The sequence below is a fragment of the Erinaceus europaeus genome, chromosome 16, assembly GCF_950295315.1.
Source record: "Erinaceus europaeus chromosome 16, mEriEur2.1, whole genome shotgun sequence".
NCBI lineage: Eukaryota > Metazoa > Chordata > Mammalia > Eulipotyphla > Erinaceidae > Erinaceus > Erinaceus europaeus.
Genome location: NC_080177.1, coordinates 35916472 through 35929837, shown reverse-complemented (window position 1 = coordinate 35929837; position 13366 = coordinate 35916472). Strand labels below are relative to the sequence as shown.

Sequence of the window (13366 nt, the reverse complement as noted above, 5' to 3'; positions counted from 1 at the left end):
TATGTAAGAATTTCAGTAATATAACTCAAAGAAATCAAGCATTTATTACTTTGCTCAGTTGGAGTAAGTACTAATGAAAGCTTTTTACATAGTAGGGTCTGGGTAGTAGCATACCTGGTTGTTCACATATTATCATGTGCAAGGACCTGAGTTCAAGCCCCTGATACCCAAGTATAGTGGGGAAGGTCTGCGACTAGTGAAGCAGTACTGCAGATGTCTCTCTTTATCCCTGTCTACCTCCTTTCCTCTCTCAATTTCTTTTTTTTTTTATATTTATTTTCCTTTTATTGCTCTTTTTGTTTTTATTGTTGTTGTAGTTATTATTACTGTTGTTATCATCATTGTTGGATAGGACAGAGAGAAATGGAGAGAGGAAAGGAAGACAGAGAAGTGGAAAGATAGACACCTGCAGACCTGCTTCACTGCCTGTGAAGAGACTGTCTCCCCTGTAGGTGGGGAACCAGGGGCTCGAACTTGGATCCTTCAGCCAGTCCTTGTGCTTCTCGCCACGTGTGCTTAACCCACTGCGCTACCGCTGGACTCCCTCCTCTCTCAAATTCTATCTGTCTTATCAAATAAAAGAAAGAAAAGAAAAATTATTTATTATAGACCCTTAAAAGATAGCCCTTTTAATAAAAGTGTCAAATGTAATCTTTTAAATAATAATATTAAATCATATTGATATAAAACTATTAAATCATTTAAATACATTCAAGTCTCATCAAGCATTGCATGATGACACCTCTCATTTAAAATTCCCATTTTTGGGAGTTGGGCAGTAGTGCAGTGGGTTAAGCTCAGGTGGCGCAAAGTGCAAGGACCCGAGTAAGGATCCTGGTTTGAGCCCCAGCTCCCCACCTGCAGGGGAGTCACTTCACAAGTGGTGAAGTAGGTCAGCAGGTGTCTATCTTTCTCTCCCCCTCTCTGTCTTCCCCTCTTCTCTCCATTTCTCTCTGTCATATCCAACAATGATGGCATCAATAACAACAACAATAAAAACTACAGCAATGAAACAAGGGCAACAAAAGAGAATAAATAAATTGATTAATTAAAAAAATTCCCATTTTCAATTATGGAAAAAAATCAAGCCACAATTTTTACCAGCATAGTTCTTGTGAACTCTGTTTTTTGGGTTTATATGTAGCTTACATTTTAGGATGAAATGATAATTATCACAGGAAGCCAATTCAATACAAATTATATATATTATAAAATAGTTGGACTATTGCTTGAAAAATATTGTATCTTTCTATTATAGGAAGTGTAAGGTTATTGGAGCAGATTTTGAATAGCCAAGATTCTTTGACAAGAAAAAGTGAATCTTCAGATAAAAGCTCACTAACAAAGTCAAAAACAGGATGGGATCCTGAGAGGAGAAGCAGGTAAAGTCATGAGATTAGAGTAAAAGTTATATAGAAAAATCAAGATTTGATTGTCCAGGAGATGGTCCAGTGGATAACGTATTGGACTTTCAAGCACAAGGTCCTGAGTTGAGTCCCTGGCAGCACATGTACCGAGTAATATCTGGTTCTTTCTCTTGCTTCTCCTATCTTTCTCATAAATAAATAAATAAATAAATAAACAAAATCTTAAAGAAAAAAAGAAAATCAAGACTTGTATAAATTTCTTCAGTAATTTTAATACTTAAAAAAAATTTATTATCTTTGTTTATTGGATATAGTCAGAAATGGAGAGGGGAGAGAGAGAGAGACACCTGCAGTCCTGCTTCACCACTCATGAAGCTTTCCCCCTGTAGGTGGGGGCCAGGGGCTCAAACCAGGGTCCTTGGGCACTGTAATATGTGCGCTCAACCAGGTGCACCACCACCTGGCCCCAATATGTTTTTAACATTATAATGGTTACATGGTTTCAGATGAGAAGTCAATGGTTAATTTTGTTGAGGAACGTTTGTATACAATGAGTCATTTTTTTCTTGCTGCTTTCAAAATTCTCCCATTGTCTTAGGCTTTTTACATTCTGACAATGATGTGTTTAAGTGTGGATTTCTTTGAATTTTTCCTACTGGAGAGTGTTTTGCTTCTTGAATGAGTGGGTTAATAATTAAACTTGAGACATTTGTACCATGATTTCTTTGTCTTTATATTTTTATTTATTTATTTATTATTGGATAGAGGCTGAAAGAAATTGAGAGGGTAAGGGGAGAACAAGAGGGAGAGAGAGAGACACCTTCAGCCCTGCTTCAGCACTCATGAAACTTTACCGCCTGCAGGTGGGGACCAGGGGTCTGGCATCCTTGTGCACTATGATGTGAGCGCTAAACCAGATGTGCCACAGCTTGGTCCCTCATCATGATTTCTTTTTACAATTTAATGGCACATTTGATTTTTCTTTACTAGGACTATGTTGTATGTTAAAAAACTTGGTGATGTTCTACAAGACTGAACTTCTCAATTTCCCTTTCCATTTTTTCCTCTTTATTCCACAGACTAGATAATTGCAATCGACTTATCTTCAAATTTACTGATTCTTTTTCTGCCATCTCAAAAATGCCCTTTAGCTCCTTTAGTGAAATTTGTGTTTCAGATATATATTTTTCTTTTTTTTAACATTCTTTTTATAATTTATTTTTTTGCCTCCAGGGTTATAGCAGGGGCTCTGTGCCTGCACTATGAATCCACTGCTCCTAGAGGCCATTTTTCCCATTTTGTTGTCCTTGTTGTTGTACTTGTTATTGTTGCTATTGCTGTTGTTGTTGGCTAGGTCAGAGAGAAGTTAAGAGAGGAGGGGGAGACAGAGAGGGTTAGAGAAAGATAGACACCTGCAGATCTGCTTCACCGCCCGTGAAGCAACCCCCTTGCTGGTGGGGAGCTGGGGCCAGGATCCTTGTGCTGGTCCTTTGTACAATGTGCACTTAACCCTCTGTGCTATCACCTAGCCCCCTTGTTTTCATTTTTTATAATATTTTATTTTATTTTATTTCAATGAGAGAGAGATGGACATGGAACGAGATAGAGACAGAAAGATAGAGTACTGCTCAGCTTTGGCATATGGTGGTGCTGGGGATTGAACCTTAGAGTCTTAGGCATGGAAGTCTTTTTGCAGAGCCATTGTGCTACCTCCTCAACCCTCAGTTATTATTATCATCATTGTTATTATTATTATTTTGTCAGAGCACTGCTCAGCTCTGGCTTATGGTGGTGCAGGGGATTGAACCTGGTACTTTGGAGCCTCAGGCATGAGAGTCTCTTTGCATAACCATTATGCTATCTACTCCTGTCCAGCTATTGTTTTTCAACTCCAGAATTTCTATTTGTTTTTCTCGAAAATAGTTTCTCTTTGTTGGTAAGTCACCACGTGGTGAGACTTTATTCTCTAACTTTCTTTTAATTCTTTTTCCTCTTTCTTTTCCCAACAGAATATTTTCTCACAGTTCTAGAGGTTAGAAGTCCAAGATAATGTTCTGGAGGATTTGTTTTCTGGTGAGGCTATCTTCCTGACTTAGTAGAGGATCACCTTATTCTGTCCTCTCATTACTATGTTTTTTCCCTTTTGTATGAGCTCTAGCTTCCTGTTTGCATTGCAATTGTACATTTTAAATAACATGATAGGACTAACCTAGTGATAGTGTGCCTGTTTTTCCCTACATGCAGCCCTGATTCAATACCAGTCTTCTCTGGTGGTGGTGGTGAGGGGGGTGGGTGGGGGAGTTTGGACTATGTTATCTTTCCCTTTTTCTATTTGAAAAATCTCAGAGCCTTGAAGCCCTAGTGACTTAAACAAATCTCTCTCTCTCTCTCCATATATATATATATAGTGACAATTCTGGAAATGACATTCTTCCTCCATGCCTCCTCACCAGTTTGTTTTTCATGTTGCTACTTGTTCCTATTTCTGTTTATTGACTACACTAATTCTGTAAAGTATGTATTCTTTGTCATGTACAATAAGTCTCTCTTGATCAGTTATCTTAGTTTGCTAGTGACTTGAAGTAGATTTCTTTTTTTTGCTTAGTGATTTTATATGGATTTACAAAATTATGAGATAACAGGGGTATCATTCCACACTGTTCCCACCACCAGAGTTTTGTGTTCCCATTCCCTCCCTTGGAAAATGCAGTAGTTCTTGCAATGTCACAGATATAGGTTGACTATTATTTCTGTAACTGTCTGTATTTATATATATTTGCCCATTTTTTTCTGTGGCCTTGCCTTTCCTTTCCTTTACACACCTATTCCTACATTTAATTGTCCTTTCTTTTTTCCTTTTCTCTCTCCTGGTCTTGGGATCTTGGCTGGAATTGGAGTTCAGAACCTTCTTGTCATCTTCCTGTAACATTGCTCCCCCTCTAGGGGTATGAACAAGCATTGAAAGAGATTCCTTTAACTAGTTGAACCACTGAATTTTTGATCTCTTTGCCAAGGGGCTGTGTATGCATGTTATACATGTATGTGTATGTTGGAGCATACTTTCTTTTTTATTGAAGGTACGTGTGTGTGTGTGTATGTGTGTGTGTGTGTGTGAGAGAGAGAGAGAGAGAGAGAGAGAGAGAGAGAGAGATGGGGAACCTAGAGCATGACCTCTGGCACATGTGGGGCCAGGGATCAAACTTAGGACCTCATGCTTGAGATTCCACCCAGGACTGTGAAATGTACTTTCATGATCTGAAGTTTTAAAATCTTAGTAGGTTTTTTTTAACATACAAACTATTAAATTCTTGCTTCTACAGATTTTATTTTAATTTTAAAATTAAAAAAAAATTATGTTTATTTATTGGATAGAGATAGCCAGAAACTGAGAAGGAAGGGAGAAGATAGAGAAGGAGTGAGACAGAGAGGCACCTGCAGCCCTGCTTCACCACTTGCGAAGCTTTCCCCCTGCAGGTGGGGACCGGGGGCTCAAAACCTAGGTTCTTGTGCACTGTAACCAGTGCGCTCAACCAGGTGCGCCACCACCCAGCCCCCACTTCTACAGATTTTTTTTTTACTTTTTTTTTTATTGGGGAATTAATGTTTTACATTCAACAGTAAGTACAATAGTTTGTACATGCATAACATTCCCCAGTTTCCCATATAACAATACAACCCCCACTAGGTCCTCTGAATCCTTGGACCTGTATTCTCCCCACCCACACACCCCAGAGTCTTTTACTTGGGTGCAATATGCCAATTCCATTTCAGGTTCTACTTGTGTTTTCTTTTCAGATCTTGTTTTTCAACTTCTGCCTGAGAGTGAGATCATCCCATATTCATCCTTCTGTTTCTGACTTATTTCACTCAACATGATTTTTTCAAGGTCCATCCAAGATTGGCGGAAAACGGTGAAGTCACCATTTTTTACAGCTGAGTAGTATTCCATTGTGTATATATACCACAATTTGCTCAGCCACTCATCTGTTGTTGGACACCTGGGTTGCTTCCAGGTTTTGGCTATTACAAATTGTGCTGCCAAGAACATATGTGTACACAGATTTTTTTGGATGGATGTGTTGGGTTCCTTAGGATATATCCCCAGGAGGGGAATTGCAGGGTCATAGGGTAGGTCCATTTCTAGCCTTCTGAGAGTTCTCCAGACTGTTCTCCACAGAGGTTGGACCAATTGACATTCCCACCAGCAGTGCAGGAGGGTTCCTTTGACCCCACATCCTCTCCAGCATTTGCTGCTGTTACCTTTTCTGATGTGTGACATTGTCACAGGAGTGAAGTGATATCTCATTGTTGTTTTGATTTGCATTTCTCTGACAATCAGAGACTTGGAGCATTTTTTCATGTGTTTCTCGGCCTTTTGGATCTCTTCTGTGTTGAATATTCTGTCCAATTCCTCCCCCCATTTTTGGATGGGGTTATTTGTTGTCTTGTTGTTGAGTCTGGTAAGCTCTTTATATATGTTGGTTATTAAACTCTTATCTGATGTATGGCATGTAAAGATCTTCTCCCATTCTGTGAGGGGTCTCTTGATTTGGGTAGTGGTTTCTTTTGCTGTGAAGAAGCTTTTTAATTTGATGTAGTCCCATAGGTTTATACTTGCCTTAGTCTTCCTTGTAATTGGATTCGTTTCATTGAAAATGTCTTTAAAATTTATGCGGAAAAAAGTTCTTCCAATATTTTCCTCTAAGTATCTGATAGTTTGTGGTCTAACATCCAAGTCCTTGATCCACTTGGAATTTACTTTTGTATTTGGTGAAATACAGTGATTCAGCTTCATTCTTCTGCATGTTTCAACCCATTGTTTCCAACACCATTTGTTGAAGAGACTCTGCTTTCCCCATGTAATAGTCTGGGCCCCTTTGTCAAAGATTAGATGTCCATAGGTGTTGGGGCCTCATTTCTGGGCTCTCAATTCTATTCCACTGGTCAGTGTGTCTGTTCATGTTCCAGTACCAAGCAGTTTTGATGACAATGGCCCTATAATATAGTTTGAGATCTGGCAGTGTGATGCCTCCGGTTCTGTTCTTTTTTCTCAAGATTGTTTTGGCAATTCTAGGTCTTTTCTGGTTCCAGATAAACATTTGTAGCATTTGTTCTATTCTCCTAAAAAATGTGCTTGGGATCTTGATGGGGATAGCATTAAATTTGTAGATGGCTCTGGGTAATATATTCATTTTGATGATGTTAATTCTTCCAACCCATGAGCATGGAATATCTTTCCACTTCTTTGTGTCTTTTTCAATTTCTTTGAGTAGTGACTCATAATTTTCAGTATACAAGTCTTTGGTTAGGTTTATTCCTAGATATTTTATTGTTTTTGTTGCTATAGAAAAAGGAACTGATTTCTGGATTTCAATTTCTTCTAACTTAGTATTTGCATAGAGGAATGCCACTGACTTTTGAATGTTAATTTTATAGCCTGACACATTACTGTATTGCCTGATGATTTCCAAAAGCTTCTTGCTAGATTCCTTAGGTTTTTACATGTATACTATCATGTCATCTGCAAATAAGGAGAGTTTGACTTCTTCTCTTCCAATCTGTATTCCTTTAATTCCTTGCTCCTGCCTGATTGCTATGGCAAGAACTTCCAACACTATGTTGAATAGTAATGGTGATAGTAGGCATCCCTGTCTAGTACCTGATCTGAGGGGAAATGCTTCCAGTTTTTCACCATTGAGTATGATGTTGGCTGTAGGTTTGCTATATATAGACTCCACTATCTTCAGGAATTTTCCATCTATTCCCATTTTTTGTAGTGTTTTGATCATAAAGGGATGTTGTATTTTGTCAAAGGCTTTCTCTGCATCTATTGATATGACCATGTGGTTTTTGGTCTTGCTTTTGTTGATGTGGTGGATCACATTGATTGATTTACGTATATTAAACCAACCTTGCATGCCTGGGATAAACCCCACTTGGTCATGATGAACAATCTTTTTGATATACTGCTGTATCCGGTTGGCTAGAATTTTGTTCAATATTTTCGCATCTATGTTCATCAGAGATATTGGTCTGTAGTTTTCTTTTTTGGTTGTGTCCCTGTCTGCTTTTGGTATCAGGGTGATGTTGGCTTCATAGAAGCTGGCAGGGAGTATTCCAGTGTCTTCAATCTTCTGGAAGACTTTTAAAAGTAGAGGTATTAGTTCTTCTTTGAAGGTTTTGTAGAATTCATTTGTAAAACCATCTGGTCCAGGACTTTTATTTTTGGGAAGATTTTTGATAACTGTTTCAATTTCATTAGCTGTGATGGGCCTGTTCATGTTATCCACTTCCTCTTTACTTAGTTTTGGAAGTTGGTAGGTATCTAGGAAATCATTCATTTCTTCCAGGTTCTCTAACTTGGTGGCATATAGTTGTTCATAGAAGCCTCGCATGATATGTTGAATTTCTGCAGTGTCTGTTTTGATATCTCCTCTTTCATTTACTATCCGATTTATTTGGGCCTTCTCCCTTTTTTGTTTTGTGAGTCTGGCTAAAGGTTTGTCGATTTTGTTTACTCTTTCGAAGAACCAACATTTACTTTCATTGATCTTTTGTATGGTTTTCCTATTCTCAATGTTATTTATTTCTGCCCTAACTTTAGTAATTTCTGTCCTTCTGGTTGCTTTAGGGTTCCTTTGTTGTTCTTCTTCTAGGTCTTTAAGATGTGCAATCAGGCTGTTTATTTGTGCCTTTTCTTGTTTCCTAATGTGTGCTTGTATAGCTATGAACTTCCCTCTTAGGACTGCTTTAGCTGTGTCCCAAATATTTTGATAGCTTGTGTCTTCATTTTCATTGAACTCTCGAAACATTTTGATTTCTTCCTTGATTTCCTCTTTGACCCAGAAGTTGTTAAGAAGTGTACTGTTGAGCTTCCACATTTTGGCACTGTTACTAATCTTTTGTTGATTGTTAAGTGTTAGTTTAATTCCACTGTTGTCTGAGAAGATGCTTGGGATGATTTCAGTGCTCTTGAATAGGCTGATGCTGTCTTTGTGGCCTAACATATGGTCTATCCTTGAGAATGATCCATGTGGATTTGAGTAAAATGTGAATTCCAGTTTCTTGGGATGAATGACTCTGAAAATGTCCAATAGTTCTAGTTTATCTATCTCTTCATTTAGCTCCCTTATGTCTTTACTGATTTTCTTCCTGGATGATCTGTCAAGTTGAGATAGTGGGGTGCTGAAGTCCCCTACTATGATTGTGTTACTGTTAATATATTGCTGTAGCTCTTTCAGTAGAAGTTTGATGTATTTAGATGGCTTCTCATTGGGTGCATAGATATTAATAATTGTTAAGTCCTCTTGATTGACTGATCCTCTGAGCATTAAGTAGTGTCCATTCCTATCTTTTTTAATCTTATGTATTTTAAAGTCTATCATGTCAGATATGAGAATAGCTGTTCCTGCCCTTTTTTGTGGGCCATTGGCTTGAATGATAGTTTTCCATCCTTTCACTTTAAGTCTGTGTTTGTCTTGTTGCGTTAGGTGAGTTTCCTGTAGACAACATATTGTTGGGTTGTGTTTTCTGATCCATCTTCCTACTCTGTGTCTTTTAATAGGTGAATTCAGGCCATTCACATTTATTGATATCAAAGATTGAAGATATTTTAACGCCATTCTTGTAGAGTTTTAGAGTGTTTTGATATATGTTCTATTTGTGGTGGTCTGGTTGTTTATAGGAAACCTTTCAGAACTTCTTTCAAGGCAGGCTTGGTGATGGTTGCTTCCTTCAACTGTTGCTTGTCTGAGAAGGTTTTGATGCTTCCATCTAGTCTGAATGACAATCTAGCAGGATATAGTATTCTTGGCTGAAAGCCTTTCTCATTGAGCACTCGATAGATATCTTGCCATTCTCTTCTGGCCTGTAGTGTTTGTATGGAGAAGTCTGCTGCTAATCTTATGGGTTTTCCTTTGTAGGTGACTCTTTGTTTTTCTCTTGCAGCCTTGAGGATCCTTTCTTTATCCTTATTCCTTTCCAATCTAAGTATGACATGTCTTGGTGTCTTTAGGTCTGGGTTAATTCTGTTTGGGACCCTCTGGGCTTCTTGAATCTTTATGTCTTTGGTGTTGTCTAGACTAGAGAAATTTTCAGCTATTATGGCCTGGAGAACGCTTTCTTCCTCCCCTTCTCTTTCTTCCTCTGGTAAGCCAATAATGCGTATATTGTTTCTTTTGAAGTCATCCCATAGGACTCTGTTGTTGTTTTCAGCATCTCTTAATCTCTTTTTGAGATCTCTTACTTCTTCTTTAGTTGTCTCTAATTCATCCTCAATCTTGCTAATTCTGTCTTCAGCCTCATTGATTCTATTCTCTCTGCCCTCTACTGCTTTCTGGAGTTCATCTATTTTGTTGCCCTGCTCTGATACTGTTTTAGCTTGTTCAGCTAGTTGCCTTCTTAGCTCAGCAATTTCAGCTTTCAGCTCTCTAATAACCATGAGATTATTAGAATTTTCTTCCATATTCTCATTTGTTGTTCCTGCAGTTCTGATTACAATTTTTTCAAATTCTTTACTCACTCCTGTTATTATTTCCTTAGCTAATGTTTGGATGTTGAACTCGTTGTTTTGTGCTTCGCCCTCTGGAGGACTTTTAGGTGGACTCTTGTCCTGGTTCGAGTCTCCATTATTTTTTCTTGTTGTTTTAACCATTTTATATAAGTTAACAGTTTTTTCAATCCCTGAGTTGGAGTTCAGTGGTGTAAAAGCCTTTTTTTTTTCCCCTGTAGGCTATGGTAGCCTGAGGGCTTTTAAACTATCAATAGGCTTCTTGGCTTAATCAATGACTCTTGACCAAGAGATAAAGCAGGGTGTGGCAGAGATAATCCAGTGGTTATGCAAAGAGACTTTCACAGCCCTTCAGCTATGCCACCGAGGTATAGGTCTTCTCCAGAGTTTCCCGGTTAGATCTCTGTGCCCTGGTGTCCCTCCCTGTTGCTGCTCCAGATTCTGAGGGTAGTAGCAATGGAGACTCAGAGTTGTACTTGGTGAGTCTCTGGGGAGTCCTTTCCTCCCTTCAGCTGTCCCCTTGTTGGTGGAGTAGACTGGAGGTGGTGTCTCCACTGACAAACTGTCGAACTGTTAGCAGTCACTTAATCTCTCGTTAGGCCCCTCTCTCCTCTCTGTCACCAGCCACGCGTGTTTGTACTCACGGGTGATTTACTGGGTTTCTGTGGTCATTCTAGTCCTGTCTTGTTTTGGTCGGGGTGGTCTCCTTTGGTATTCCTAGTTGATCCGGGAGAGGAGAGCGGGGGCTAACTTCTGGGCTCTCAATTCTATTCCACTGGTCAGTATGTCTATTCATGTTCCAATACCAAGCAGTTTTGATGACAATGGCCCTATAATACAGTTTGATATCTGGGAGTGTGATGCCTCCGGTTCTGTTATTTTTTCTCAGCTTCTACAGATTTTTAAGGTCAGCCAGACACAATAGATTAAATTCTTATTAGTCCTTTTCTTCAACAGGTGCAGATCCCTGTGCATGCATATGATCTTCTAGATTCCTAGCATAGTTTTGGAGCTTTTCAAAGCTCTACAATGGATAGCTCATCCCCCAGATGTTAGTTTATTACCTCCCTCTCTCTCTCCTTCTCCCTTTCCCTCTCTGTCTCTCTCTCTTTTTTTTTTTTTTTTTTAACTCAACTGATATGCCTACTTTAGGCACCCAAGATATTAAATCACTACCACTGTTTTAGAAAAATGACCTGGAGATAGGATTTCTTTTTTCTTTTTATATAACTGCAAGTTAATAGGAGTGTACATAAACACCATTCCCACCACCAAAAGACTGTGTCCCATCCCATCCTCTCCCCTCCCCCCATAGAGATAGGATTTCTTATGGAGCTTGTGTTAAGTGAGGTCGAATAAAGAGAAACCCTGTCAATGTCACTTTCTAGAGTGCTTCAAACTTAACTTTGCTGGTTTTCCAGGAGGTGGTGTAGTAGATAAAGCCTTGGACTCTCAAGTTTGAGGTACCAAGCTCAACCCCCAGTAGCACAAAATATTAAAAAAAAAACTTATTTTGCTTATTTAATTGGTTAAGAGCCTATTGGTTTTCATAGCAACAGCAGTAAGAATGTTATTGATTTTCAATTCCACCACAGAGTTGGAGAAAAATCTGGGGGATGGGCCAAGTTAAAATACCATAAACTACCATAGAAAAATGAATATATTTTATATTTATTTATATAAATAGTAGTCAATCCACATATGTGACCTTGGGAGGACTACTGCAGTTTTCAGTGGATGGAATGGGGACACAGAACTCTGTTGGTAGGAATGGTGCAGAATTATACCCCCTGTTATATCATAATTTTGTAAATCAATATTAAATAATTAATAAAAATTCCATAAGCTTATTGTTTTGATAGCTAGCCATTTTTCTTGGATCAGTGTTTATTGGGTTGTTGACTTTGTCTGAGTTTTTACTTTTGAAAATGTTGATTTTTTAATTTTGTATGGACGAGTTAACATTTAGAAGTTATTCCACCTATCCTATGGTCTTATCAGTGTTTCCATTTTATAAATAAAAACTTTTTGAAAAAGAAGTCATTCCACCATTCTATAAATGCTTCTTCAGGTTAGCTTCTTCAGATAACTTTGTTATGTTCTCTTTTTATCATGCCTAAACCTATCTGATCAGTAGTTTTGTTTCTTGGAATTTTCTGTTTCATCTTTAATCACTTAAATGATTTATTTTGTTGTACAGTTTTGATGTCACATCACTTAGTAGTATATAATAGTATAGGAAAGGTTTAAGCTTACTAAACTTATGATATATTAAGAAACATTTTTTTCTCTGAACTGTTTTATAGCATTGACACTCTGTACTCTCAGAGATTTCCTTCCTATGAAGAACTAGGAATAGCTAAAGCAACTGTGCAGAAATCTGATGATATACTTCATGATCTTGGTCAAAAGAGGAAAGAAACAAATAGCATACTTCAGGTAAAGAGGAATGGGATATTAAAACTGACAAATTGTAAAGGTAATAATTACAGAGAAATGAAAAAATTATCAAGACAGAAAGCAAAAGGAAAGACAAAGGCAAAGCATGGGGGAAAGAATGGCTGCCCTGTGATTTTTTTTTTTTCTTCCTCCAGGGTTATCTTATCTCTGGGGCTCGATGCTGGTACTATAAATCCACAGCTCCTAGAGACCATTTTTTCCTTTTTTTTTTCATTTGACAGGACGGAGAGAAGCTGAGAGAGGAGGGGAAGATATAGAGGCGAAGAGAAAGATAGACACCTGCAGACCTGCTTCACCACTTGTGAAGTGACCCCTCCCCTCAGGCAGGTGGGGAGCCGGGGACTGAAACTGGGATTCCTTGTGCAGGTCCTTGAGTTTCGTACTCTGCTCACTTAACCTGATAACGCCATCACCTGGCCCCCTGCCCTGTGGTCTTTACAATAATTTTTAAGAAGCACTACATGATTTCCATCATTTCTTGGGTAGGATTGAGCCACAATGACACCTCTAGGTTTCCAGCTTCTGTTGAAGAGGAAGGAAGGGGAAAAGAAGTGTGAATGATCCTAATTTATTTAGTCATGATATCTCCTATGTCTACTTATAGTAAAATTAGCCTTATTCTAAATGACATAGTGGGAGTTGTATTGTTAAATGGGAAACTGGGGAATGTTATGCATGTACAAACTATTGTATTTACTGTTGAATGTAAAACATTAATTCCCCAATAAAGAAATAAATTAAAAAAAAGAAATATATTATCAGATTTCTTGGTCTAAAAAAAATAGCCTTATTCTAGTTTAGCTTTTTACTTTTTTTTTTTTTTTTTTTTTTTACTATTTATTTATTTTATCAGTTACTACTTTCATCAGCTACTGGATTGCTAAGCATTGCTCTGGATTTCCCTTTCATATTCTATATACCTTTCTCATTACTACTTCTAAATGAAAAGAAGTCTTGACCAAGGAGATAGCATAATGTAAAAGACTTCCATGTCTGATGCTTTCAGGTCCCAGGCTCAGTCCTCTGCACC

At 38.1% G+C, this 13366-nt stretch overlaps 1 protein-coding gene across 4 annotated transcripts in view; it reads left to right on the top strand.

Annotated features, from left to right (window-relative positions):
- The window catches only part of KIAA0586 (KIAA0586 ortholog), a 184969-nt gene that overhangs the window by 38050 nt on the left and 133553 nt on the right, over positions 1–13366 (top strand). For 3 of the 4 annotated variants that reach the window (XM_060174907.1, XM_060174906.1, XM_060174908.1), the window contains exons 9-10: positions 1259–1382; positions 12183–12315. In XM_060174907.1, coding sequence (XP_060030890.1) covers positions 1259–1382; positions 12183–12315 — 257 coding nt within the window. The remainder of the gene's footprint in view (positions 1–1258; positions 1383–12182; positions 12316–13366) is intronic. The other variant, XM_060174909.1, reaches the window with a different exon arrangement.